Below are 27,296 nucleotides of genomic sequence, written 5' to 3'. Positions count from 1 at the left end.
GTTCTCATGCAGACAATATGCTAGCATGTCGCACAGTAGCTTCACACTACAACGCAAAAGTGATACAACTAAAAGACAGGCAGTGAATGTCCTATGCATGAGACCAATAAAATGGGAGAGAGAGAGAGAGAGAGAAAAAAGTGGGTTCATGCATGGATCTTCCACAACAGGACACACACCATGAAAGAAAACTGGCGCTAGGAGAAGAGTGGGCATCGAGATTGACTATGCTTTCTGATGTAAGTAAAAAAAGTTCATTGTCCATTTGATATGTTGTATTTGTTCTGCTCCAAGCAGGCACTTGCCAAAATACATGTGCTTTTAACCTTCCAACGGTCGAGCAAAAACTGCGCCCCAACAGTCGAGAAAAAACTGCGCAACTGGTGCCTCAGCTTGTCCCAAGCACAAATGAAATGCTGTCACAAAAAACTCGGGAACAAGTGCAAATAATATTTCAGCTGCCTAATCTGTTTTCTGGCTTATAAAGGGCCAACATGATAGCATTGCGTACTGTACTAGTCTTCTGAATTGCAAAGCCGTGTTTGTTTAATACTTGGTGCCACACTTCAGTGGGACCAAACTGCAGAAACATATGTGAGACTCGCACCAGCACTACTAGAGGCATCCCTACGCTCACAGGACTATTTATTTTGTATTCAGTAATTAGTAATGCTTTCAAAACCTTCACTAGCACTAGTATTCTCAATAAGAAAATTGTTCCACATGAAGTAAAGCAAATAGCAGCTGCCTTCCAGATATAGTCTCTAACTAGCTTAGAACAAGCCTAGCAGCAGTTTTCAGGCGATGGGAGAGTTGTTTTTCCAGCACATTAGACATGGACAACAGAATAAACACACGCAATGCTCTGTGTGTCTATTTTGTTGTCCGTGTCTACTGTGATGGAAAACACTGATTATGCAGCAACAGCTTGCCCAACGGTCAACTTTGGTGAAACAGGAGAAGAGGAGGACAACTGATTTTTAGTTGTAAGCGCAGCAATTGTGTGTGTTGCCTAATAAGCATGCTCTGTCCTTTTGCGCTACAGATAAATATGATCCACTGGAAAACCAATGAGCGAGGAAAAGAGCAAGGATTACTAAGGTGTGGTCGCTTCACATAACAGCCCGTGTAAATGCGAAGTTTGCCCCGTCACATAGCCAGGGCCTGTGTGCCGCTGTGCAACTGCAGTTGGCTGTTCAGGCTGTTCACCTGAGCACATATATCCTCTTCAGTCTCGCCAAATAGTGAGTAGTTTCAAATAACTTCATACATTTAAAGCATCAATAAAACCAGATACAAGCACAACAGAGTTACACATCTTTAAAATTTCAGCGAATTTTATTTTATCCACAAATCTGCACCTCCAGTATTGTTTTGTTTCATGCTTTTCAGAGTTTACAGCTTGCCTTTCTTTTCCTCCAGCAATTTGGCAACACACCTGGCTACACAAGGTGGCATCAAACAGCACTGGTATGAGATTCTCACATGTGCAAAATGCTGTTTGTTGGTCCCACTGAGGCACGGCACCTTCTGTCCATTAATGCTACTCGTAGTATGGTAATGAATTCACTAAACTGATTTGGTACATCAAGATGGCTGTAAGAATACACCTGAGATAACAGCTATTATGATTTCCTAGAAGGGTGGACAGGAAGATTTCCCAGTTTTAAAAATGACTGCCCAAGTTACGTTAACAAAAAGTACTTAAGCCCCTCTTTTGCTCGTGCCATGTTCCTGCTGACTATAAAGATGATAATCAGCTAACATTACGACTGAGAAATAATGTAGAAAACTGGCATGCAAAATGGTGGCATAGATTCTTGGTCAACCAAATCCTGCTTGCAATTAACCTAACAAAGGAAAGCAAGAGCTATCAACTATAAAAATCAACAATGCAGCCGTGCAGGCCTGAGAAGGGTAAACATTTAGATAATTGCATCTACAGACATCTATACTGACATGCAGACATTTTTATTTTTATTTTTTTCTGTAGCTACCTCAAAACAAATGCCTTGGCAATCTGAAGCCTATCCTTTGTTAGGAATTCAAAGCTAGCTAGGCTGCTGACAAAGTGGATGAAGGAGCTTTGGCAAGACAACACACAAACACTAACTTATAAAATTCAGCATGGAGCAATACGACAATGTAGGCATTAAGAAGAAAAAAGAATTCCAGTACCTTTCTGTAGGGATAACCACTTTCACTACTGCGTTGGCTAATATCTGCAGGAAACAGCATCGCATCGTACATGGGACAGATGAGATACTCATTAATATTAACATTCGGTGACAGCAGTAAGAAAAAAAAAAAAGGCAAAGACTATGAGCAGTGCTACGCGAAGAAACGCAAATGAAAGCAATGCGTGCCTGTCCATGTGAAACATGTAAGCTACAAAAGATGAAGCCTGCCAACACTTTGCCTCGACTATATCACATGACACCACGGGCACATTTTACTGCCTAGCTTCCTCCCCGCAGTACCCTGCCGCAGGGTTTATCCCCTACTGCAACCTGACACATTTACTTCCTAAAACTAACAAACTGTTTCATCAGAAAGAGATGAAAAAAAAAAAAAGTACCCAGGCATGACGCAAGCATAATAACGCCTTCAGCTGTAACATGTGATGGTCATGGCACAATTACATATAGCAAATGACAAGCCAGTTCTAAGCCCGTAACCAACACGTGATAAAAGTTTTCAAGTTAAATATGCTTGCAAAAATTATATTTACAATATTTATACAAAACGAAAGCGATATTTATTCAAAGACACTGAAACTAGGATCCTAAAACCCTGAAGCTCACATCTGTGCAGTGTACGAACTAATAATGACCTTAGTGGCATTCGAGGCTCTCACTGACCTTCTCGAACTCTTCGGGCGGCATGGTCTGAGGGTCAATAGGCCGACTGGGTTTTCGTTGGGGCTGGGCATTAAATGGAAGGCCTGAAGGAGGTGGCGGCAGCGTGAGCTCCACCATGGCTGGTGGTATGTATACTGGGTGTGGGGGGATGGGCACTGCCTTGCCCCAGCCCATTTTCATCTCAAAACCCATTACTTCCTGGCCTGCAATAAGCACAGGGGCCACAAGGGTCAAGAAACAAGTCAGATACCTATATTGAAGACGCTTCTATCTATACCATACACCACACTTCATTTGTCACATCAATTTCTCGGTGCAGGACAGTCCTTCATGTCAGGCTATGAGCACACTGTGATCAACACTCGGCAAGCAAGGGAACCCTCAAATTGAAGCCTCCAAGCCGAAGCTTCTGTTATTTGCCCAAGTGCTGTTTAGTTACACGTCTCTATCTTTCTTGTTCAGTTCAAAGGTCCCAGTGTAGGCATATGACATGCAAGGACCTTACTGCATCAAAACTACAAAGCAGGTTCTCTCAGCTAAATTGGAGAAACTTACATGACCTTCAACAGAGCTTAGATAGAGAATTACTTTTTAATTTGTTAAATTAGAGATTAGATTCCGGGGTTTTGTGTGCCAAAATTTAGATATGTTTATGAGGCATGCTGTGATGGGGAGCTCTGGATTAATTTCAACCACATGGGGTTCCTAAAACGTTAGCTCAAATCCAAGTACACTGTTGTTTTTGTATTTCCCTCTTATCAAAATGTGGCCAGGATCAAAACTGGTTAAATCGAGTACTTCTTTATATTATAGAGGTTCACCGGTAACCCCGACCCATGACACTGCGCAGAGCATTGCTTAAGGAGGGCCATACCACTGAGATGCTTGATTGCGCGCTCGCCATCCTTGCGATTCATGTAGGCAACAAAACCGCAGTTTCGCTTGCGCTGGCGTTCTTCCTGTGATCGGGGCCACATGATCTTGACACTGGCCAGGGGTCCATAGCGGCCAAAGATCTCACAGAGCTCCTGCTCTGTCATCTTTGGGTTTAAATTGCCCAGATACAAGTTGGTGGTGTTGGGGTCTCCCGTGTCGTAGCTACCCAGGCTTGGGTAACGGTAGTCATCCGCTGTTCATAAAGAAGTAAATGTCATGCAAGAGAATGTGCTCACAGTGTACGGCTACAATATGCCACTGAGGAAATGCAATCTAGCAGTGTTATGCAAAATCGTGATTTCTAAAATTAAATAAAGTACAAATGCAAAGCAAAACACTTTAATGTAAGGTAAAAAAAAAAGCACTATCATTTGTCCATTAAAACGGAGTAAGCGGTGCAGAACACATGCAACTCAAATCTGTGTTCCTTATCAAGCTATGTAAAGTATCTAACAATATGTTTTCTATGCCCTAAATACTGTGCAATCCCACTAATCTAGAACTTGAGAGAGAGAAAAAACTTTGTTGCACACATAAATCAGACCAAAAGCACCCAATAGTACCTTCAAAGCATCATTGTTGCTGTCATTATTGAGCAGCCCCACAAGAAGTACTGTTTGCGAGTTATTTTGCTCCAACAAACTGCTCTGCACCACGACTACTTCCAAGTTATTGCACAATCTCCACTTCTCCAGCAAGCATAATTTTGCATAAAAGTCTAATTGTCAGTTTTAATTTCCAGCCAGTCAGCAAGGAAGGTACTCAAATCATGTACCATGATATTTGCCTTGTGGCCCAGTATGAATGAAAATCCAAGTGTTGGTCTTAATTTCTTGGCTCAGTGTGAATGAAAAGGCTTTGAAGAATGGATGATGCATTGTACCCAACAAGAAATCTAATACAATGAGCAAAACTATTATAAAATGCATGCGAGCTTAACGATAAAGATTTTAAACGAAGTCTAACAGAAGTCAGTGAATGAAGCTGCAGCAGCTAGTACTGCACCAAATCACTTTTTTTACACAATTTGAACATTCCAAGAACCTACACATGCATTATTCATTTGCAAAAAGGAATTGCAGTGCATGTATCATGTTTTTTCATGGAATTAAGTCACCTGGCATCAATATTCACACCCACATCAAAAACAAACAAAACACATATACTTTCTATTCCTCTTGATTAATGCGAAGCAGAATCTGTATTATGAATAAATTAGGCTTCTTATGAAACTGCAACATTCAAGCTAGACAAGTGCACGAGATAAGAAGTTAACCTTGAGAGAGAGAGAAAGCAAATCTCACCAAGCCTGATTTGCAGGTCACTATCTCCCTTCTTGAGGTTGTCCTTGAGGGCACCCTTCAATTTGTATCGCTCCTCACGTTCCTCTTGGATACTAGAAGTGCAGCATTAAGACATTTTATGCTATACACAACTCTACGCTTTAGGCTTACAGTACATACAAGGTTACTAGTTCAGACCCACATTTATTGAGATGTTTCATGCATAGCAAAATAATTCATGGACTGCTCCGACACTAATCATTCATTCATGTAAACATATAACGAGAAGAACTAATGGAAGAGTACATTAAACTGTGTGATAATGGGTTACTTCTACAAACATTTTAAAACGGTGGGGAGATATAAATTAGGTCAGCCACATTTGACATCATGATCAATTAGGAAACAGCTACACCAGGCTATGTGCAAGACTTGCTATAAAAATTAAATTGCAGATGGGGCATCGTAACCAAACCTCAACTGCAAACTTCACTTAACCTACTGTTCCTTTTGAATTGTGTTTCTGAACTTGTCAATAATCGACAGATTGATTGTTGGAGTTTAATGTCCAAAATCAACACTGGGGCTAGAAGAGGTGCCTTAGTGGAGCGCTCCTCATGAATTTTGACGACTTGGGATTATGTTAATGCGCACCTACACAGCTGAACCTTATTACAATGAAGTCGCACTTAACACTAAAGATATCTTTGTTATATCCAATATTCGTTATAAGCATATATTTGTTACATGCAGACATCGGCAAGAAACATTTTAATTTTCCTTTGTTATATCCGATAATTCGTTATGAGCTTTTGTTATCTTGAGGTTCGACTGTATTTACGAGGGCCAGTCAAATGAAAACTGCAAATAAAAAAAAAAGTTATTTATTGTATTCACGCGGTACAAAGCTATATGACCTTTCAACATAATCTCCCCCATGCTCAATGCAAGTTTCCCAGCATTTACAAAGTGCCTGTATTCTCCTAGAAAAGAATTCATTTGGGTGTGTACTCAACCACTCTTGCACCACATGGAGTACTTCTTCATCAGAATGAAAGTTCTTGCTGCCCAGGGCTTCTTTTAGTGGTCCAAACATACGGACGTCGCTCGGGGCAAGGTCTGGCAAGTGTGGTGGATGCGGAAAACATTCAAACTTCAGGTCTGTTATTGCTGCAACCGTTGCATGGGCCGTATGAGGCCGTGCGTTGTCATGTTGCAACAAAACACCTGCAGACAGCAATCCACGGCCTTTCGATTTGCCTGCTTGCCGAAGATGATTCTTTAGGAGGTCAGAGCATGGTTCACTAGTGATAGTGGTACCTCACGACGCGTAGTGCTCCAAGATGACACCTTTCTCATCCCGAAAAGAGGGTCAAGCATAACCTTCCCTCCTGCTGGCTGTATTTGGCACTCCTTTGGCTCAGGTTATGAGGAATTGTGCCATTCTTTACTCGCTCTCCCCGTTTCTGGTTGGTGGTAGTGAACCCAGGTCCCGTCCCCAGTGACGATTTTTGCAAGGAAGGCATCCCTGTCTTGTTCAACACATCACTGTTTCAATTCAGGAGTCAGCTGCCACAATGCTTGCTGCCGCAACCTTGCTGCTGCAATGTCATATGACGTCACACAGCGGTTTTCCATCATGAAGGCTTCAATGGCCGCAATGTTTTCTTAAGTCGCAACAAGGTGTGCCTGATCAGGATGAGGAGCAGTGTGCATGGATGTCGCACCGTTTGCAAATTTGTGACTCCATTCGTAGACTTGCTGCTGTCACACACATGCATCACCATACTGGACCTTCATTCTGCAATGAATTTCGATAGGCTTCGCACTTCCGTTATGCACAAAGCAAATAATAGAACTTTGTTCCTCCTTGGCGCAAGTTGCTAGTGGGGTGGCCATTTTTACACTGTTCCTGTGCCAGTGTTTCTGCACCTGGAAATGCTGCCACCTAGTGAACATCCGGCGCACTGTTAGGTTACGTATTTGCAGTTTTCATATGACTGATGCCCGTAGGCATAGAAGCGTTTTTGCATTCGGTACCCATTGAACCGAGTCACAACGGCTGGGAATCGAACCTGCAACTTCCTGCTTAGCCGCAGAATGCAATAGCCACTCAGCTATCACGGCGAGCTTTTTTGGACTTCAAAATTAAGCAGTACTTGAGAAGCTTTGTTCTTTTCCTGTACAGACACAGGGCCTCGACCAGACTCTTTCACTCTCCTAATAAACATGCTACCAAATTTCCATTTGGGCGTAAGTTATTTTTAAAACCTTTTTCCCCATTTCCTAGTTTCCTGTAATATGCAATTGTGCTATTTTTCATAACTTTTATTACAGTTGCTGAAATTTACTCCATGTAAACTATACATAACTGTGTAAAGGGCTTTTTACTTAAATCAGTGTAGGCGAGTCGGCTAATATCTAACAAGTGTTGGCATTGAATCATCTTTCTTGCAGGAGAAGAGTGTGAGACAAAAAGAAAAAAAAAAAAGAACAACGAAATATTCCACCCTGTACCAGATTCATTCAATGCTGTAGACTGATTGGTAAACTGCTGATCTGATGAACAAGATATAAATCAAAACACAGCACTGTGGACTCAAGCCACACCAGTTGCTCCTTTCGGCACCCTTATAGCAGAGTCTGCCAACACAACAACAAAGCACTGCAGAGAAACTACATAAAACCAGCACTATCATGCAGCCAAATCTTACTTACATCTTGAGTTCTTCTTTGAAGAGCTCCAAATTACTTTTTTTCTTCTCCTTTTCTTTCTTTTTTGCCTAAAGTAAAAGCACAGCCATTAATGTGACAGCAGGCAAGATCAAAAAGAGAGCGAGAATGAAAAAAGACCAGAACATTTTACATAGCCCACACGCATTGCCTCGCACCCCCCCCCCCCCCCCCCCCCGATTCCTAATTTCGGACAAGCTAACTTGTTTATTTGCTCCGGCTTCACGTCCAGAAGTGAAACACTTAATGACCCAGCGTTGATATTTGAGATAAGAGCAGCTCTTGCAATGACCAAACAGGGTACAGACTTCCAAGTTTGTGTTGTCTTTGAACTTTCAGAAAAGCTACTAAGTAGTTTAATTTCCATGCACTCATACAAATACTCCTCTGCATCTTTCCTACAAACACATCTGTTACTTCGTAAATGCAACAATACTGCTACATGCATCTACTGAAGGACGAACACAGTTGTCACGAAGAACAACACCGAACTGGCCCTTGCACAAGCCATCAGCTTGAGTGGTGAGTGTCTCAATCCCTTATGTAAATATACCTTATATATAGCTTTCTATATAATTAGTGCTTCATTTGTGAAACAATATCATGACCAGAGCATTAGGCCAATAATCATTAGGCCATCCACGTTTACTGCAACCTACTGGTTCCAAAAATAAGTTTCGTAATTTATTTTCCCACGGAAACCTTATTGCCAAAAAGAAAAAAATACACCATGCCATCACAAACTATACATCTTGCACTATTTTCCCACATAATAGTCACAAACATCGACACATTTGTCGTAGCCTGCAATCAGTTTGAAGAAACCACTCTGGTGAGACTCGGTGCCCTGAATGCAAAAAATTGTCGTGCAGCCTACTCTGCCTCAGCATTGTTTTGGAAGTGACACCCCGAAAGTACGGCTTTTAATACGGGGAACAGGTGAAAGTCCGATGGGGCAAGATCGGGGCTGTAGGCCGGGTGATCCAACCTCTCCCATACGAAGCGACGAAGCTGATTTTGTGTGAGCTTTGCTATGTGTGGTTTTGCGTTGTCATCCAAAAGCACTACACCTTCACTCAAGAGCACTGGTATCTTTCATGGAATGGCAGACCCGAGTTTGGTGACGGTGTCGCAGTAGCGTGCCGCATTGATGGTACCTTCATGGAGGAAATCGAAGAGAATCACACCTTTCGAAGCCCAGAACATTGTGGCCATAGCCTCGGGTACGCTGGTCTGCTGCTACTCTCTCTTCTTCGGCGCTCTGTGCATCCGTCATTCCTCCTTCGGTGACGCTCCTTCCATCTTTAAACCAGTGACGGGCATGGATTCTTATGCCAATTGTTTGTTTCACCTGGTGTATCATCTTCTCTTTCAAAAATATGATGAAACTTACTTTCCCTTATGTCCCTTGTGTGTGCATGTGTGCATGTCTGTGTGCGCGCGCGTGTGTGTAAGGAAGTATTGAAGAGATCCAAGGTGACATAAATTTGATATCTACAGTTAGGTATGCATTTTTTTTTTCGAAGAATGAATTGAGCCACCGGCTTAATTATTAAATAAAGAGTTGTCGGCTCTAAGTGTTATGAAGAAAAAGGACTATTCTTCTGTCAATGCTCACGAAACATGGCGAGCCAAGCGTCCCTCTGGACATGGCAATGCTTTCAGCAAAGCGATCATGTACAGCAATACTCAGCACATTTAAGTGAAATGCAGCCGCAGTGAGTATGCAGGGGGCGCAATTTACTTGAAGCTTAATATCAGCATATTTTTTTCCTTGACACCAATGGACAGAACTGGCAAAACAAGTCATGCATGCAAATAAGTACATTATGACTGAAGGCATTATAATATCACTAATTTTATAATGTGAACCCTCTTTGCTCATTCATGACTAAATACTTGCACAGGTTAGAACAGCTATGCAATCAAATCCAGGTGCACGATGCAACATAGGTGCACTCCCTTTGATTAAGCTATGATCAAAAACAAAAAATTACTATATTGGATCGAGGCCTATCTTTTAAATCGCTATCGATTTGTTTCATCGAATCAGGCTTTTTTTCACTTCTGTTGCAGATGATTATCGCATTCCAAAGGGGTCTGTCCTCAGGCCCTTTTTTTTTTTGCTTTTTATAAATGGCATTGTTAAAGGCATTTCTATTAATATTAGACTGCATGCTGATGATTATGTGCTTTATGAATCTGTTCACTACGTACAGAACCAAACCAGGTTAAATGCTGATTTGACGAGAATCGTTTCTTGGCGGGAGCAGTGGCAACGTCCATCAATTTCGAAAATATTGCTTTTATGAGAGCTACCCATTAGAAGAGACACCTGTTTAATTGTTGTTATACTAACCAAGTTCTTTCTGATGTAGAGCAGTATAAATATTTAGGATTGTGGATTAGTACTAACAAACTCTCTTGGAATATACATACAGACAGTGTTCAAGCTATAGCTGTATGCAAGTTATTCTTTTTAAGGTGAATGCAGAAGCTAGCTACACCCCATGTGTGTGTGCTTGCCTACAAAACTATTATTCATGCTATTCTAGAATGCTGCAGTAATTTGGGACCTGTTCACTGAAACCAACCTTTAAAATTAGAAAGAATAGCGAAAAAGGCTCTTACATTCATTTGAGGGGGTATGTTAGGGTAAACCGCCCAAAAAATCGAATTTGCAATTTTGGCACAGAAAAATCGACTGCACTATGAGGAACAAACCTGCTGAAGCGTGACCTCAAGCGCCCGCTCAAAGTGGTTCAAATGTCATGCCGAAGTGTGCTGTGTGCCTTGGCTTTAAAGATGGCCGTCAGAGGCTGGTTTGTTTTTCATTGTTGTTCGCAGTTTTCTTCGTTATGGCGTGGTTTTGTTTTTGCTTGTGTGTGTGTGCATGGTAAGTAAATGATTTGTACTAAAATATCATATATTAATTAAAAGAAAATGAGACATACACCCATTCGTAGAAATTGCCACAAAGGAATCCCATACGGGTTCCTCGAAAGAAAAGCACCGTAGTTGATGAAAAATTTGTCCTGGTCCGGGGCTCGAAACCAAAACCACTGCCTTTCTGGGGCAGCCGCTCTACCATCTGAGCTATCCAGGTTGCTAGCAGATGTCAGGGAAGTCGAATTCGTTAACTCGAAGCAAGAGTTTGACGTAATAGTCCTTTGTAGAAAAGAACTATTACGTCAAACTCTTGCTTTTGCTTATGTGGTCGTGGTTGCTTGTTTCGAGTTTCAAACGTATTACTTGCCCAGAAGATGGCACGATCGTCCAGCAAATGGAACAGAAAGAGAACTTGAAAGGTAATTGGTCTTTTGAGCAAATGTATTCATGGACAAACACAGAACACCGAAGAGTCTCTCGACCAACTCATCTGGTGCCGCTGCCCTAAGAAAAATTTGTCAGTGCTAACATTGACGACAGCAACTAACAATGCTGTAGCCTACTAAAATGACGGTAATTCTGCACGAAAAGCTGTTCTGGAGGCCCATGGAATTTTTACAGGTCTGTTTTGTAATACTTGCCATCTTGCCCTTGACAAGATGGACAAAAAGCCTGTTGACAGGGCAGAATTCTATGACTGCCGAGAACAAGGAAGGACGACGGTTAAAAGGGAACACTAAGAAGGCTTTTGGAGACACCCGCAAGAAAGTCAGCAGTGAAATGCAGTCTCCTGGGGCAATTTCAGCATCCACAAGCAGTATTGAAACATAAAACTTCATTTTGTCAAATTGCATTCTTTATGAATTTTTCAAATTCAATGTACCTTTCCTCAGAAAGTGTTCATCCCATTCCAGTGAAACTTTGTACACATGTACTACAACCAGTCATAAATATTCTGAACTAAAAAAATCTCTGATGATATTAATGATAACACAGGAAAAATTTACCCTGCAGGAAACCCCCCTTGTGGCTTTGTGCAAGCAGAGATATATTTTGAGGTGGGAACCTCAAAGTGGATATGATATCTCTTTAGTTCAGATATAATCTATGGGTATTTTTAATAACACTGTGTAATACCATCACATTCCTTTGCGTGGTTGCGGAGAAAAGGTACATCAAATAATACACCCGAAATTTTGGGAGTGGGCCACAGGAAAGGCAAACCATCTAGACACAAACAAAGTGTCTCGTATTGTACCCAAGAGCACTTTTTGGAAGAACGTGAAATTTGATGCGAATATCTGCAGCAATTTCTAAAATATTACGTTAAAACTAACATGTACCACTTACCCTACCATATCTTCTTAAAACTCTATGGTCGGAGTTCTGTACGCGCATTAATAAAAACGAGTGGTTTCTCTTCAGTTGGTATGAGAAATTACGTTTGCAGGCTTAAATACTTTTATCAATTAGACAATGGTCATTACAACATTGACACGTCAGGTAACTTTTTCTACTGGTTACTCTACAAGGAGTCAACACACTGAGACAATCATTCCCTTACCGCAAAGAATCAATAGCTTCAAATACTCATTCTTTCCACAAGCTATCCCCGACTCGAATAACCTTACTAACCATATTGTGAGCCATAATGCATTATCTCTTGAGGCGCATCTAATTTGAAGTGTGTATTAATCCTTCTGAAAATTGACTTGTTTTTTTTTGTTTCTATGCCCTTTATTGCTTCCATGATATCTCGTACCACCGTGCTATGGTCTCGATACCAAGATCACAGTGTATATAAATGAAATAAATAAAAAGAAAAATAGGTGGTGGGCACTGCTGCACACGAACTGGTTGTGACCTGTCTCGAAATGCAGCGTCCATGATGCACTGGATTTCGGGTCTACTGTACATATTTTCAGCCATGCATAGCCGAAACTTAAAATTTCACTTGTGCATTACGAGAATGCCAACTTACCACTGTTCACTGGCCTCCTGAGCAACTTACGAGTATTTTTCACTATGAGCTTAGGCAATTATTAACAATGATTAAGTAACTAACTCTTGAACTACTTGCTTAAATGCAAAATCTTTAATGGAGAAATTGTAAAGCCTGTTGACAAATATCCAAATAATTTCTTTCTTTGATGATAGCTGCCGTGGTTATAATTTTTCCGAGCTGCATAGAATGTGTGGGAGATTTAAAAAAGTACCACTTGGGACTGGGCACTCGTGCACAGTCAAATTACTGCCCTCAACTATGAAAACTTAAAACTCAAGAGTTACTCACGACGACAGTGAAAAATACTAAGTTGATGGTATTGTAACGCACATGTGGGTTTTTCAAAGCTTGGCATGAGTTAGCTGAAACACCCCCTGTACAACCCTTTAGCCCTAACTTCTCACATTTCTTTAAACAAAGAAAAAGAAAGAAAAGAACTGTCAGCCTTGATTACAAACATACATTTCATACATGTCTCACCACAGGCAATGAACTACCGCCGACAATGCAAACTGTTCAAAGAACACAAAAAGTGTGAAAAACAAACGATGTGACAGTTATACTGTCTGCCTAGAAACGAATCATGCAGGCCACATGGGCTACAGCCAATGCTATACCCAAACTCGTGTCCATGGTGAGTAGGTGGGCCCACACTACCACATTCTATGGGGGTGTGAGAGTAAACCCAGAAGGGCAGGCAATTACCTAGGTAAATCGTTAACCCTCAGTGTGGGGCAATGGGAGGTAAAGCTCGCCAGCTCGGACCCAGAGGTGCAGATGGCGTTTCTGAACCAAGTCCGGCAGGCAGCCGAGGCCAGTGGGGCCAAGGACCTGGGGCCCCACCCACAGAATCTCGAAGACCATCTTACTCCCTCAAATAAAAGCTTTCATCATCATCATGCAGGCCAAGCAGTGCAATGTGACCGGTGCACGTCTTTAGGAATGTTTGTTTGTTTGACATTACGAAAATTCATGATGTAGCACGAAACAAAATTTACCTTTTCTCTTGCAGCTGCACTCTGAGAAGAGGGCGAGTGAAAGTCATGCTGCTGTTGCTGTTGTGGCTGCTGTTGACGAGACTGAGACTCCTCCATCCTCTTCGTGGCTTCTGTGAGCTTAGGGGGCTTATAAAGCTTACCCGTCTGGGCAGTCGCTTTCTCTTCTAAAGATATAAGCAGAGAGTTGAAGAAAAAAAAAAGTTTGCTACAGTTATCAGGGTCTAAAATTTCAAACAAACTACCAGTAGAAATAGAAAAAGCAATTATTTATTCATCCTTGCTTAAAAAATACTTGCTTAGCCCAAATAATGCTTTTCAATGTGAACAATCATGATGTCCTTCTTCAGTAACTCGCTGAAACCTGCTAAAAATATCACTGAACTAGTGTTTAGATTTTGTCGGGATTAATAATGTATGCTTTGAACTTTCAAAATAATGCAGGAACTTGCTTGCAATCCTTTGGACTAGTGTATTATATGCTTACTTAGAAATGTTTGATAGTATAACATGGTTTTCAAAATATCGCATTTCCTTTTGTGCGCTCGTGCAATCTAATGGTGTACGACAAATATGTGTACACACGTGCAGTGGCGTAGTCAGAAATTTCGTTTGGGGGGGGGGGGGGGGGGTCACGTTCCAGTTCAGCCTCCTTCTTATAAAATTTGTTGAGGCATGAAATACATGAATAATATCTGCATTGCCACTGCTGTTGCCAAATACGCTGCAAACGAATTCTTGAATGCTACGCACTGTCCAGACAAGTAAAATATGTATTTTTTCTTTTTGCAAAAGAATATACTCTTATGTCTCAAAAATTCTGCCCGAAATAACTGATATCAATGCTTCCATGTTTTCTCTCTAATAAGTAAAAATACATTTTATATTTGAGTAAAGGGAAAGCTTTAGATGACTAAACAAACTTCAATATTTGAAACAACCTTTCTTTAAGTGCATGACACAATGCATAAAAGCCAATTTGCTGTGGACACCTTCAGAGTTTCACGCAATGTGTCGGTACTATCCTTGTCATGTGGGCCTTCCAATTTGCCATACGTTCAAGGCTTTTACTTCATATGCCACATAGAGAGATAAACTTCTGCAATAGCCTCATTTAATTTGCATATGCCATTTAAAATAGTTCATGCAGCACTATTCAACTGTTTGTTTCTGTGCTCGGTTCTACACTCTAAGAAGAGTTCCGGGGAAAACGGGAGTAACTGCGCAGTTCGTCCCAAAAAGGGCGCTTTCGTCCCTCAAGGGAGTAACGGCATGGATGTGCGTGCCGTGTGCAAATTTTGGAGAGTAAGTGTTAAGTCCCTGGTCGGAAAGAGAGCAACGGGAGGACGAACGGCAACTGTTACTCCCCATGCGCTCCGCTGTTTTCGTCCGTGTCGTGCAGAGATGCGGCAAAAACTGTATTGTCTATAAATCGTGAATAGTTCGAAGTTCATGCACTGTCCATTGAACTACATTCAAAGCAGCACTTTGCCTCTTCGTGAGAAAACTGCGTGAAATTTAAAGTTGGAATGCCAAGAGCCATGCCCTTCGTGCGCACCCCATAAGTGAGCGATACACATTTAACGCGCAAGTCATTGATAGGCTGCCAGATTTTGCTGGTCAATAGTACCTAAGTTCCTTCCATTCCAAGAAGATTACGAACTTAACTGAAGCGATGTGTAGCTCACACGGGACACACTAAGCGACAGAGCAATTGTCCATCTCTGTCGTCTTAGGTGCCCCGTTCGAGCTCGCTACACGTTTACATCGTGTAGTGCCTCAGTTTAAAGCACCCTAAGAATACTCGGGCAGATTTCTTTTCGCACTCGCTTATGGTTGCAAGCACACTCAACGTTACACTCTCCCCGCACAGCATACACAAAATGCCGAGTCGCTTTTATATTGCCGCACCTGCGTTCCGTTGCTTAACCTGTCTCAATTGCCTACCCCCGTCAAGCAGCCTGCCGTGGTGCAGTGGTTAGAGTAGCTAACATGGGAGCGTGAGGACGTAAGTTCGAATCCTGCTGTCGGGCGCCTTTTCTTTTCTTTTTTTTTCAGCTCAGTAATCTTTTTTATTAGCGTATAAATGCCTAATTTCATTAATTCCACCTTTGCGGAGCATCGGAAATAATGACCGTTGCTCCTTTAAGGAGCATCGGAAAAGAGCAACTGTTAGTCCTCGGAGGAGTAACGGCAAGGGGAGTAACAGTTCATCCCCTCGCACTTACCCCCTAAAGGGAGGAATGGTTGTGGCAGATCAGTTGCTCCCCTAAAGGAGTAAGCTCTATACCCCATTTCCTCCTTTTCTTCTTAGAGTGTAGGAAATGCACTAGTTAAATCCACCTCCAACACCCGTGAACATCATGTGCATTGTTTACACTCATTTTCATGTACGTGCATGCCCGACCACAGTGTATACTGGGTGTTCCAGTTAACTTGGACCAATATTTTTAAAAATGCATGAGCTCTAGAGAAATCGTACCGACCGCATAGTAGCGGCAGTCATGTGTACTTACAGCCAGTATTGTTCTTCATGAAGTATTAATTAATTGCTCTTAATTGTTGAACTTTTGATTATTGCTTGTATTGCAAACATGTCAATTGCAAAGTTGTAGGTCACCTTAAATAACCTCCGAATCAAGCATGTATTCCGTGCTGAAGTGTGCCTGGTTATTTTTTCTTTCAAAAAAAGAAAAAGAGAAAAGAAAGCCCACAAAATGTGCGAAATAGATGCGTGCTTCCGTCCTGCCACTCAGGTGCCTCCAAGCAACCTTTGAAAGATGTACGGCTGCATTTGTTTATCACCGCATTGTACAAGGCTTCGTCATGTAGGATGGCTCGATAAGCATCAGCATCTGAGCATGCAAGAATGTTGTGCTTGATCATGAGGCACTTGGGATAGCTTTAACCTTCGTGTATCACGAAAGAAAGCTACAAAAGGAAGTTAACCAATGTTAAAAAAAAAAACAGTGTACAAAAGAGCATGCAAAAAGACAGAAGGCAGCTCTCAGGAGAACAGAAATGAGTTACTCAGGAGTTTTTCAATAAAAAATAAATCAAAAGCACATAAGGCGCCTAAGCCGCCCACAAAGAAACATCCAAAGGTGCAACTGGTTTAGCTATTTACCCTTTATCTCTTGAACACTGGAGAAGAGGCAAAACAAAGCAGTTTTCTACCGATATTTATCTTTGTCACAAGCTTTTTTTTATGTAAGGATAGGGTGACATCATAAAGGCGCGCTAAAGAGTCACATTTTAAACCAGTTTTGAGCGGTTATTTTCCACTACCACTTACAGCACGTGCTCAGACAGGTCACCGTCTGAAGCAATACAGTACTTGTTTCTCTCCAACACTTGTGCTGTTGTAGCTTTGACGAATGACATTGGAATCTCGCGGCAGACCGCTTATTTTTTACTTTAGGGTATCCGGTGTGGTAGTTTCGCTGCTATACATGCAATCTTTCACATAGCCCCACAAGACGTCCAGTGCTGTCATGTCCGGCGACCTTGCAGGCCAGGGTCCGTGCCGGCCAATCCACTGTCCAGAAAGAAGCTTGTCGACCCGCACTTCAGATCAACTACTACTATACACAGGAGCATCAGTGTGTTGAAACCAGACATTCTGAAGGTGCGCAAATGGAACGTTGCAACAGACGTCGTTCACGGGACACCTCGAGGATGTCATTGACATAGCGTTGCATCGTTAGTGCGTCGTTAGAAAAGATGGATCTGAAGATGTTGCCATCACAAATACCGCACCACGAATTAAACGGCCACTGGTATTGGTGTTGTGTTTGTGCCAGCCAGTGGGGATTCCTATCACTCCAGTAGGGCAGGTTGTGAAGATTAACTTGTGCGTTTATGGAGAAATTAGCCTCATCTGTCCAAAGCATGTGAATGAGAAAATTCGGTTCTTCTTCATATTTTGTGAAAATGCAATTGGCAAAGTCAAGTCTGTTTTCAAAACCTCGGTCGTCATGTTTTTCATGGCACGGGTGCATACAACCTTTCCTTAAAATTCTCCACTCTGATGACCTTGATGTTCCGGCATCTGCACTGGCGTCGCACACACAACCGTGAGGGTTAGCAGCAAAGAATGCCACAACATTTGTTTCCGCTTCTTCAACTATTGTCGCAGTCCTATGTCGCTTTCTTGTGAAGCTACCTGTCTCGCAAAGGACTTCGTACATTACAAGTAGTGTTCATGGACTAGGGCGTTACCCACAATGCCACATTCGGAATAGCTTGGCTGCCTTCCTCTTGTCGCCATACGCCGCCCCCAGAGACAGGATCATTTCAGCCTGCTGGTCATTCATGAAGGGCATGACTGTCTTCTTGAAGAGCAGGTCACTGGCGTAGTACCGTTGTTATCTCCTGTTATTATCTACACACTGACACGTCAAGCAAAAATGATTTATGTTATCGACAACAGCATATGCTGGCAGTACAGATCTGCCAAAATACATTAGATGGACATAGCCTGCGCAAGGTTTGTTTCTATTGCTAAAGGGAACAAGAGGAAGAAAAGTTGCAGGCGCGCATATCTGCGGAACGAGATGAATGTGCAAAATTACACTCCCAAGTGTGCTGTCGCAGTTTCCCGGATTTGAAATCCCCCTCTCCGCACCTATGGCTCCGCTGCGCTTATGCGTCAGCAGCGTGTCCTCATGATGCCGTGATCATCACAATGCATGAAGCCCTGTATTGAGCTATCGCTGCTAGTAAAGCCACGTCTCTGGCTATTTGCTTGGGAGCGCTTGAGTAGCGGCATGTGAGCATGTATTTATTTCATATTTCGGATGTTTCAAGCGCTTTTGTTTTTTCTAGGGAAAATCAATGAGGCAAAGCAGAGCACAAAACAAATGCTTGATTTGGAGGTTATTTGAGGTGCCCTACAACTTTGTAATTGATGTTCGCAATTCAAGCACTAATTGAAAAGTTCACAAATTAAAAGCAACTAATTAATGAATACTACTTTGTGATTAAAGAAGTACTGGCTGTAAGTACACATGACTACAGCTACTATGCAGTCAGTACAATTTCTCTAGAGCTCTTGTTCTTTTTTAAAATGTTGGACCAGGTTAACTGGGACACTGGATATATTGCAGCCCTCAATAGAATATATATGCAAGACATGCAAGTGCGCTTCTCCAAATATTTAATTTGACTTGTCCAATATGGCAGACGTTGGGTAGAATTGTATTTGAAAGCCAACTGCAATGAAATTCTGGTACCCATAAAATGCCTAGTTTAAGATAATTTGGATACAGGGAAGCCTCCATGCAAAATTGAGTGATTCAAATGCAAGCAGAAATGTCAAGAAAAGCTAGGAAAAATTGCCGTTTTTGATACCGAAACTGCCGGGAAGGGGGAGAGAAAGGAAAAAAAAAGGAGAGAAGCAGCCATTACCTTTGATGTATGACTTAGAGCACACAGCTCCTAGCCAAGACTTCCAAGAAAAGTCAGTACCCGCAGGTCCCTAACTATCTTGTGAGACTGCATAGTGGGATTTGCGCCGTGGAGAAAACCACCAGGTGCATGCTTTGTCTGCTTAGGTGAAAGGCTGCTAGCAAGAAAACTGTGCAATTACCAGCCCAGTGGCCTTGCAAGATTGCTTTAGTGGTATATGCAACTCGTATATAACAAATTTAGCGAAAGCGAAATTTCATTGCAGTTGGTCTTTGTCATGGCAAGATGCGGGCTGGTGACATCCATCGTGCCACCCTCTCAACTTACCTTTGTCCATGTTTTCAAATTGCGCCTCAGCTTTAACAGTTATAAGTGGCAATGCGGCTATATTGGTAAGGGCAAGTTATTAAATGTGTGAGAAAGCCTGCATACAGAGTTTCGCATATTGTCCATTTGGGTGTGTACGTCGATCAAACAACGTGCCTGTCATTTTGTCAGCACTGGTGGTCTAATTTTTTTGTTCTTATTGCCTTTAACCCTTTGAGGGTCAATGTCGTAAACATATGGCACTACGAATAAGTAGCAAATAGCAGATGTCATATATTCACTGCGTCATCCGTATGTTTGAAAAACGTGCCAATCTTTCAACTCTTTGTTGCGTTACAAGTGCTGTCACCCTGCGTGGATACAAAGAATTTTTTATTGCTTTGTAGTCTTGTTTTTTATTCCATGGCTTCTTTGTGCTGGCGTTACAGCGACTACTTGCGCATCCACACATGCGAGGGTGTGCAGTGGTTAGTTTTGGTTTCATCTCACGGACTGTTTCCATTTGTTACACTCCTAAACACTGATGCCTATCTGGTTTGTAATCTCTCAAAAGGTGACCCGCAAGATGCTTGCTCGTCTGTTGCCCATTTGGGGTGCGATTACATCTGTTCACATATGGCTGCTGGTATATACAAACAACGCTGCCATTCCTGTGTTTCTTTTTTCGAGATTCGGCTTGGGAGAACTGATTGCCCATTGTTGTCAACGGAATGAAAGATTACTGCAAGTCTCCGACTCATTTGGCTTTTCTGACAGGTGCACAAGCATAAGGTTTTCTTGCGTGTGCTCATATAAACGGTTCAATTAAAGGGACTGAAAGCCAATTTTCATGGTACCCATTTTTTTTTTAGTGCTATAGATCATCTCAGTGTCCAATTATGCAGTGCTAATGTGGAAAACGCTATGGAACATTTTACATGAGAATTTTCCAATCGGTACTGAAGGTGTTGCTGAGCTCAAGAAACATGCTGGAAAGAGTGGTAGATGAGCACAATAGCGACTATGTGCTGACATTGGTGGGAGGGAAGTGGACAAGTGCAGCTTTAGCTGTAAGAAAAAAATATTTTGTTTATCGTCTGTGTTCCTGCGGTTCATGTTTTATGATGCGCTAAATTACTTTTACAATAATAGATGGTATCTGAATCTACACCCCATTGACGACTTCCTCCGAGTAACACAAACCGATCTCGAAGGCCATGCTTTTGCTGGCTGCATGTGCCAGGTTTTCTTTAGCCAAGTCAAGCTAAGTGGTAGAATAAGACAGCAGTGCTGGCACCCATTCATGAACCAATTCCTTGATGGAATTTAGTATCTCACAGAGACCACAGAACTCGGGGCACTAACTTGCAATCTTGCTTGCGTACAACAGCCCTAATGTGTCCCGTGACGCATTGAACAGCTCTGCCCGCTCTGCTGCTCCTCTCGTTACCATGACAGCGGCTTAACTTGATTGCAGCATAAACTTTCTTTTACTTCGTAATACACACAGAATAAAATGCACGTGCCTAATAATATATGAACCACAAGTTTAAACAATAATTATGCTGTGCTTAATAACAGCCGACTTATGTAGACCAACCTCATATACCACATCCAAAGTGTCAAGGCTTCACCACCAGGACATGCCAAAACTTACTACCGGAAATTACCACATGAAAACTTACCACCGGAGCCTGCATTGATGACACTACCACGAACAAACAGCTTTCCATGTTTAGCGGGTTCTTCAAAAGATGCGAGGAACTCTTCGTATGCCTCTGCAGCAGCCTTGTCTTCTTCCTTCATGGAACAAGAGCAACAGCCATTACGGCTGCCCACTTTGCAACAAATTTATGAAGCAGCTGCCTCCACCTCAGCTTCATATGTAAATGTTATGCAATTATTAGAGTAAACAGCTCTTCTTGCTGTGTTTATTTCACAGCAACAAATCTTAGTTTGCAATGCTTTCTGCACGTTCTGGCACAGAATACCTTGTCACATTTGGTGCACTTTTATTAAGTTGGAAGTTTCTAACGAAAAAACAAACAAATATACTTAGATGCATACCAAGCAATCTTAAAATGAGTAGAAAAGCGCTGTTTTGGGTCCAACAAAAGGAGGCACATTGCGTTTTCAGATCAATATAACACCTACGTCTTTTCTGAACTTGTCTTTCACCTTATGGAATAGAAGGCACCGGATTCTCGCACAGTAGAGGCGGTCTCGTCGCGCTGTGCACCAAAAAGCACGGTTGCACAAAATACAGCGCTCCATTAAAGAATATACAACTATGCTTGCGTCAGACCGCTGGGTGGGAATTTGCGAATCCATCAATGGACAGGCTCAAACGTTAAGCACTAAGTTTCTAACAAACAAACAAACAAAACAATCATACATACACACACGCACACACACAAAGCAAACATAAAAGAGTAGGCGCTGTTTTGAGTCCAAGAAGTCAGGAACTACACTGAGTTTTCAGAGCAACACACATACCTCTTTTCTGAATTTGTCTTTCACCGCCAACTTCTTTGCCAGGGGGTTTATGTTGAAGGCCTTGACCTTCGGTCCTCCCTGGATGCGGGATTGAGGCAATAACAAATGAGCAAGACATATTTGACGGCGCGTATTAAACCACCCTCCGCTCTTCAGATGTGCGTTGTAGACCAGATCACGGAAATCAACAGAACTGTTCAGACCCAATACTTGGTGAAACCGCGAATAAAAAGCTACTTCTAGGAGTACAGTTGAATCTAGGCGTACAGTCGCTTTCGACGTCTCGTCATCCACTGTGACACAAACACAGTACAAACACTAGCAGCATTGGCGCAGCAAGAAGCACCAAGCGCTCACTAGTCGCCTCCCGGGCGATCGTTACCCTAAGCCTAAAAGCCAGAAAGCGCCAATGACAACTCTGCACTTAATAATTACTCCAAATAGAAGCAAGGGTTGCAGTGCAATTAACTCGAAATAACAAGCGAACATGCTTACCGGTCCGCTCATTATTGATCACTTTATATACATTACACCGCGAAATCAAAACGGAGCAGAACACGGCCTCACGAAAACAACCATTCAGGTTTTGTGGGTTTCCTAAAGTCCACTTCACGACCACGGATCTGAAGATGTTGAATACGTAAAATTAACTTAAGAAAATTTCTAGTAGTGCACAACATAAAGTTATATACAACAAGGTGTGTGACACTTTAAATTATAACTTAAGTATTAACCAAATAAAATTTTTGTTCAGGTTCTTTTTTTGTTTAAGCTGCAGGCAAGATGGCAGCTTCCAGGCCGCTGATTGCTGGTAATGATTGTTTACAGCATAGCGTGTAACTACAGTGCTTTTAATGTCTTGGCAAGCACGAACTGATTCATCTGTGAACTAATGTACCCATACACACACCCCGTCATGCCTCCTTAAAGGAAAACATTGATAATACATCGCTGACTACAGTAACTGCCTTGCACGTTTCGCACCTGTGAGCAAATATTCCGAACACGAGCTCATCGCGCGGTTTCGAAAATGTGCGCTCGCAACTCACATTTCGGAAGCCGTATGGCTACATACCATCTCTGTCTTCCTTTTAAATTTGCAGTCTAGGATATGCTTTGGTTTTGCAATCTTGTTACTGCGTTCAGTTTTTGAGACTCCCCAAAAGTGACAGATGGGAGTTTATCCTATCGATGTGTCTGACATGTGAGGTTGTGAAGCGGCGCCAGTCAAAGTCGGCGCTCCTACTTTGGTATCTTTTACTGACATCTTTCCTGTTTTGGGCTGAATTTTTTTTTCAGTGCGAGGATCAAGAGGAGTGGCGTTTTATGAAGGACAGCAAGATTATTCCGAGCTCAGTGGATTTCAGAGGTGGGCAGTATCCTTGCACTGGCATGTGCTGCAGTACCTCGGGAAGCAGGCGTTACAGTTCCGACCATGACAACTGCAGAACACATATTAATTACCAAATATATATGTGTCTAATACATGTCACCGCGGCATGCTAGTTTAAGCTAATTTAACAGCAGTTTAAACATTAAGTGTGTGGTAATTATTAATGCACATAAAGCTAGGAGGTTCAAATTATACACCTGTATTTCTTCTCATTTGTTGCACTGTTGGGTACTTACACTAATAATGCCTTTCTAACACATGTACCATGAACAGCGTGGCGAACTGCAAAAATGACAGGACAAGAACATAGGCGTATCTACTGGGGGGGGGGGGCAAGGGGCCTAGAGTTTTAAAGTCCAACCTAGAGTCCCAACCAAGATCACACGGGTCTACAGAAAGCAGTAGAGTGGCAATTTGGGCTAGTTGGTGGAAGTTCATCTTTTAAAAAAAAAATTCATTAAAAAAGAACTGCATGCATCCTGTCCACTTCTACTTTCATTATCCGTGTGTTTGTAGCACAGTAATCCCCTTACTACAGAAAGCAGCTTAAAACACTGATAATGGGGGTCCGGCCTCTTCACCAGCTGCTTGTGGAGTCTCGGCCACATTGGTTCTTCAGCACACTCATCACTGGTATTTATATAGCATACAGAGTCTACTCGGTAACGGTTCTTAAATTTTCCCACATCTGCAAGTCAGTATAAGTCTATCAAGTCTTGATCTAGACATTGGTTCGGGCTACTTAGTCTGTCAATAGTGCAATTGAGGTTCCCAGAACTTTCAATACTGCTTTCACTTATTTGGTCATGAAAGGTGTTCTTGCAGTGAAACTGAGGCAGCACAAAGCATTCGCTTGTGCTTGTGGTCATCGAGTGAGATGCGTTCATATTTGCCTGTACGTGTGTGACACCATGCTTGTCACAGGTGTATCTACCTGTTAGGGGGAAGGTGTGCCCCTCCTCCCACAATCAGAATTGAAAAGAAAAAGTAGGCCATTTATCCACCCCCCTACGCACACACACTCGTGAAAGTTGGCACCGTTGGCATCATCATCATTATCATCATCAGCCTGGTTTATGTCCACTGCAGGACAAAAGCCTCTCCCTGCGATCTCCAATTACCCCTGTCCTGCGCCAACTGATTCCAACTAGCGCCCATGAATTTCCTAATTTTATCGCTCTACCTAGTCTTCTGTCGTCCTCGATGGCGTTTCCATTCTCTTGGTACCCATTCTGTAACCCTAATGGTCCAACGATTATCTAAGTGGTGCATTACATGACCTGCCCAGCTCCATTTTTTTCTCTTGATGTCAATTAGAATATTGTCTATACCCGTTTGGTCTATGATCTAAACCGCTCTCTTTTTGTCTCTTAACGTTATGCCTAGCAATCTTCGTTCCATCGCTCTTTGCGCGGTACTTAACTTCTTCTCAAGCTTCTTTGTCGGTCTCCAAGTCTCTGCCCCATATGTCAGCACTGGCAAAATGCACTAATTCTACACCTTCCTTTTCAGTGGTAATGGTAAGCTTCCAGTCAGGAGCTGGCAATGTCTTCCGTATGCGATCCAATTCATTTTTATTCTTCTGTGAATTTCCTTCTCATGATTAGGGTTCCCTGTGATTAATTGACCTAGGTAAACGTACTCCTTCACAGACTCTAGAGGCCGACTGGCGATCCTGAACTCTGTTCCTTTGCCCTGCTATTAATCATTATCTTTGACTTTTGCAGATTAATCTTCAACCCGACTCTTACACTCTCTCTGTAAAGGTCCTCAGTCATTTGTTGTAACTTGTCTGCATTGTTGCTGAATAGAATAAAGTCATCGGCAAACTGCAGGTTATCGAGATATTCGCCGTCGATCTTTACTCCTAAGCCTTCCCACTTTAATAGCTTGAATGCTTCTTCCAAGCGTACAGTGAATACCATTGGAGAGATTGTGACTCCTTCTCTGACCCCTTTCTTTATAGGTATCTTCCTGCTTTTCTTGTGTAGAATTAAGGTAGCTGTAGAACCTCTGTAGATATTTTCCAAGGTATTTATGTAAGCGTTCTGTACTCCTTGACTACGTAATGCCGCTATGTCCGATGGTATCTCTACTGAGGCAAATGCCTTTTCATAATCTATGAAAGCCATATAGAGAGGCTTATTATACTCTGCGGATTTCTCGATAACCTGATTAATGACATGGATGTGATCTATTGTGGAGTATCCCTTCCTGAAGCCAGCCTGTTCCCTTGATTAACTAAAGTCCAGTCTTGCTCTTATTCTATTGGAGATTATTTTAGTAAATATTTTATATAATGCTGGGAGTAAGCTAATGGGCCTATATTTTTTCAATTCTTTAACGTCTCCCTTTATGTGGATTAGTATAATGTTTACATTCTTTCAGTTTTCTGGGACTTTTGCAATCGACAGACACTTCGTATAAAGAGCCGCCAGTTTTCCAAGCATTGTCTCCTCCATATGTGATTCATTCGACTGTTGTTCCATCTGCACACTGCACAAATACAACAAAACAGCTGAGGCCAACTTTTCTCTCAGAATTGAGCTCATATAGGTACAGTTTAATTATTACGTATCCCCTGCTTTCGGGCCTTGCCTCCATGTGCAATAGCCGATGACGCATTACTCCGTGCTTTGCGGTACAAGATGCCTGCAGGACATGCCTTGCAGGCCTGCATTGCGGAGAAAGCTATCGCTAGGCTGTCCAAAACAAGTTTAATCTACCATCACTTGCATCGTCCCGTGTTTGTTGGGGCCATCTAACCTAACCATCTTTGAAAACATAAAATTAAATTTGCTTTTATAGGTTACTGGTATTTTGTTGGTGTCAGATTCGTCATATGATTCGTCATAGTGATTTTGACGCTAGTATTCGTGACTTTTTTGTCTGTTTACGGCAAAGTTTGCTATTTAGTGATAACTGACCTTTTTAGGAACTTAAATGAACAGTTAGCTGTATTTTAATGACTTATAAGTGAGAAAAATTGCTTGGAAAATGGCCTTCAAGAACATGCTTTGATATTCAAAAACAACATGCAAGTGGCCAAAACTCGCTGCACGACGCGTAGGCTCCGTGACGATGATGAACCAACGATTCCTTCACATTGGTAGCCTTCACATTTTGATAGTGCTTTACAGCACAGTGGTCACCATAGGTCACAAAATTGAAGTTGAATTATTATTTACAAAACTTATTGAATGTACATATAATTGAATATTACCAAACATATGTGAACCTGTGCCATTTAAACACAACGGGTTCAGCGGGGTCACTAAATCCATTCGATTGGTAGATGCTTGGCAAGCATGTCAGATAACTAATTTACCAAAACCAAGTGGAATAAATTTTCTGTTGAGATTTAGAATACAGCAGATGAATCAGACGTATCGACTGCATAAAAGCGTAAATATCCGAATGGCTTAGCTCATTCACATGTGACTGAGCAAATCGCTTCCGTTTCTCACCCCTTTTGGACGAATCAGTACTTCACGGCAGCTTTCTGCTAGATCAAGGGCGAAAATATGGTATTTAAGCTGTACAATGCTCGGGTAATTGTCATTGCCATGTTAACATGTGGCCAAGTGCGTTCCACAGAATCTAGTCCTGCTACCACGATTGTAGACATGCACAAAAGATTTAGGGGTAATATACAGACTAAATGCATCTTCATGCTAGGAAAACTGCGTTGCTTGTGTGTTTTTGAATTATGCTGTATTTGTAACCTTCCAAGCTGAAGATAATGAATTCGATGGGGGCGAAATGCGAAAACACCCGTGTGCTTAGATTTAGGTGCACGTTAAAGAACCCCAGGTGGTCCAAATTTCCGGAGTCCACTACGGCGTGCCTCATAATCAGAAAGTGGTTTTGGCACGTAAAACCCCAAATATTATTATTATTAAGATAATGAAAGATTTAACCCTTTGAGGGTCGATTATTTCACCATATGCGACTGCCCAGGGTCGATTTTTTTTAATTGCAGATTCCAAT

At 42.0% G+C, this 27,296-nt stretch overlaps 2 protein-coding genes across 3 annotated transcripts in view; one reads left to right on the top strand and one right to left on the bottom strand.

Annotated features, from left to right (window-relative positions):
* LOC142572441 (U2 snRNP-associated SURP motif-containing protein) overlaps positions 1-22,518 on the bottom strand; it is a 64,964-nt gene extending 42,446 nt beyond the window's left edge. The window contains exons 1-9 of the mRNA XM_075681561.1: positions 22,409-22,518; positions 21,914-21,991; positions 21,103-21,217; positions 13,706-13,869; positions 7,799-7,863; positions 5,102-5,193; positions 3,736-3,990; positions 2,862-3,064; positions 2,179-2,222 (exon numbers count right to left, since the gene is read on the bottom strand). Coding sequence (XP_075537676.1) covers positions 2,179-2,222; positions 2,862-3,064; positions 3,736-3,990; positions 5,102-5,193; positions 7,799-7,863; positions 13,706-13,869; positions 21,103-21,217; positions 21,914-21,991; positions 22,409-22,420 — 1,028 coding nt within the window. The 5' untranslated portion in view covers positions 22,421-22,518. The remainder of the gene's footprint in view (positions 1-2,178; positions 2,223-2,861; positions 3,065-3,735; positions 3,991-5,101; positions 5,194-7,798; positions 7,864-13,705; positions 13,870-21,102; positions 21,218-21,913; positions 21,992-22,408) is intronic.
* A 129-nt stretch (positions 22,519-22,647) lies between these two features.
* The window catches only part of eIF2A (eukaryotic translation initiation factor 2A), a 44,271-nt gene continuing 39,622 nt past the window's right edge, over positions 22,648-27,296 (top strand). Inside the window, exons 1-2 of one of the 2 annotated variants that reach the window (XM_075681563.1) lie at positions 22,648-22,724; positions 23,213-23,282. In XM_075681563.1, the coding sequence (XP_075537678.1) occupies positions 22,697-22,724; positions 23,213-23,282 (98 nt within the window). In that variant the 5' untranslated portion in view covers positions 22,648-22,696. The remainder of the gene's footprint in view (positions 22,725-23,212; positions 23,283-27,296) is intronic. The other variant, XM_075681562.1, reaches the window with a different exon arrangement.

Source organism: Dermacentor variabilis, chromosome 2, assembly GCF_050947875.1.
Source record: "Dermacentor variabilis isolate Ectoservices chromosome 2, ASM5094787v1, whole genome shotgun sequence".
Classification (NCBI taxonomy): Eukaryota; Metazoa; Arthropoda; class Arachnida; order Ixodida; family Ixodidae; genus Dermacentor; species Dermacentor variabilis.
The sequence above is the reverse complement of the archived record's forward strand: the minus strand, read 5'-3'. Positions and strand labels throughout refer to the sequence as shown.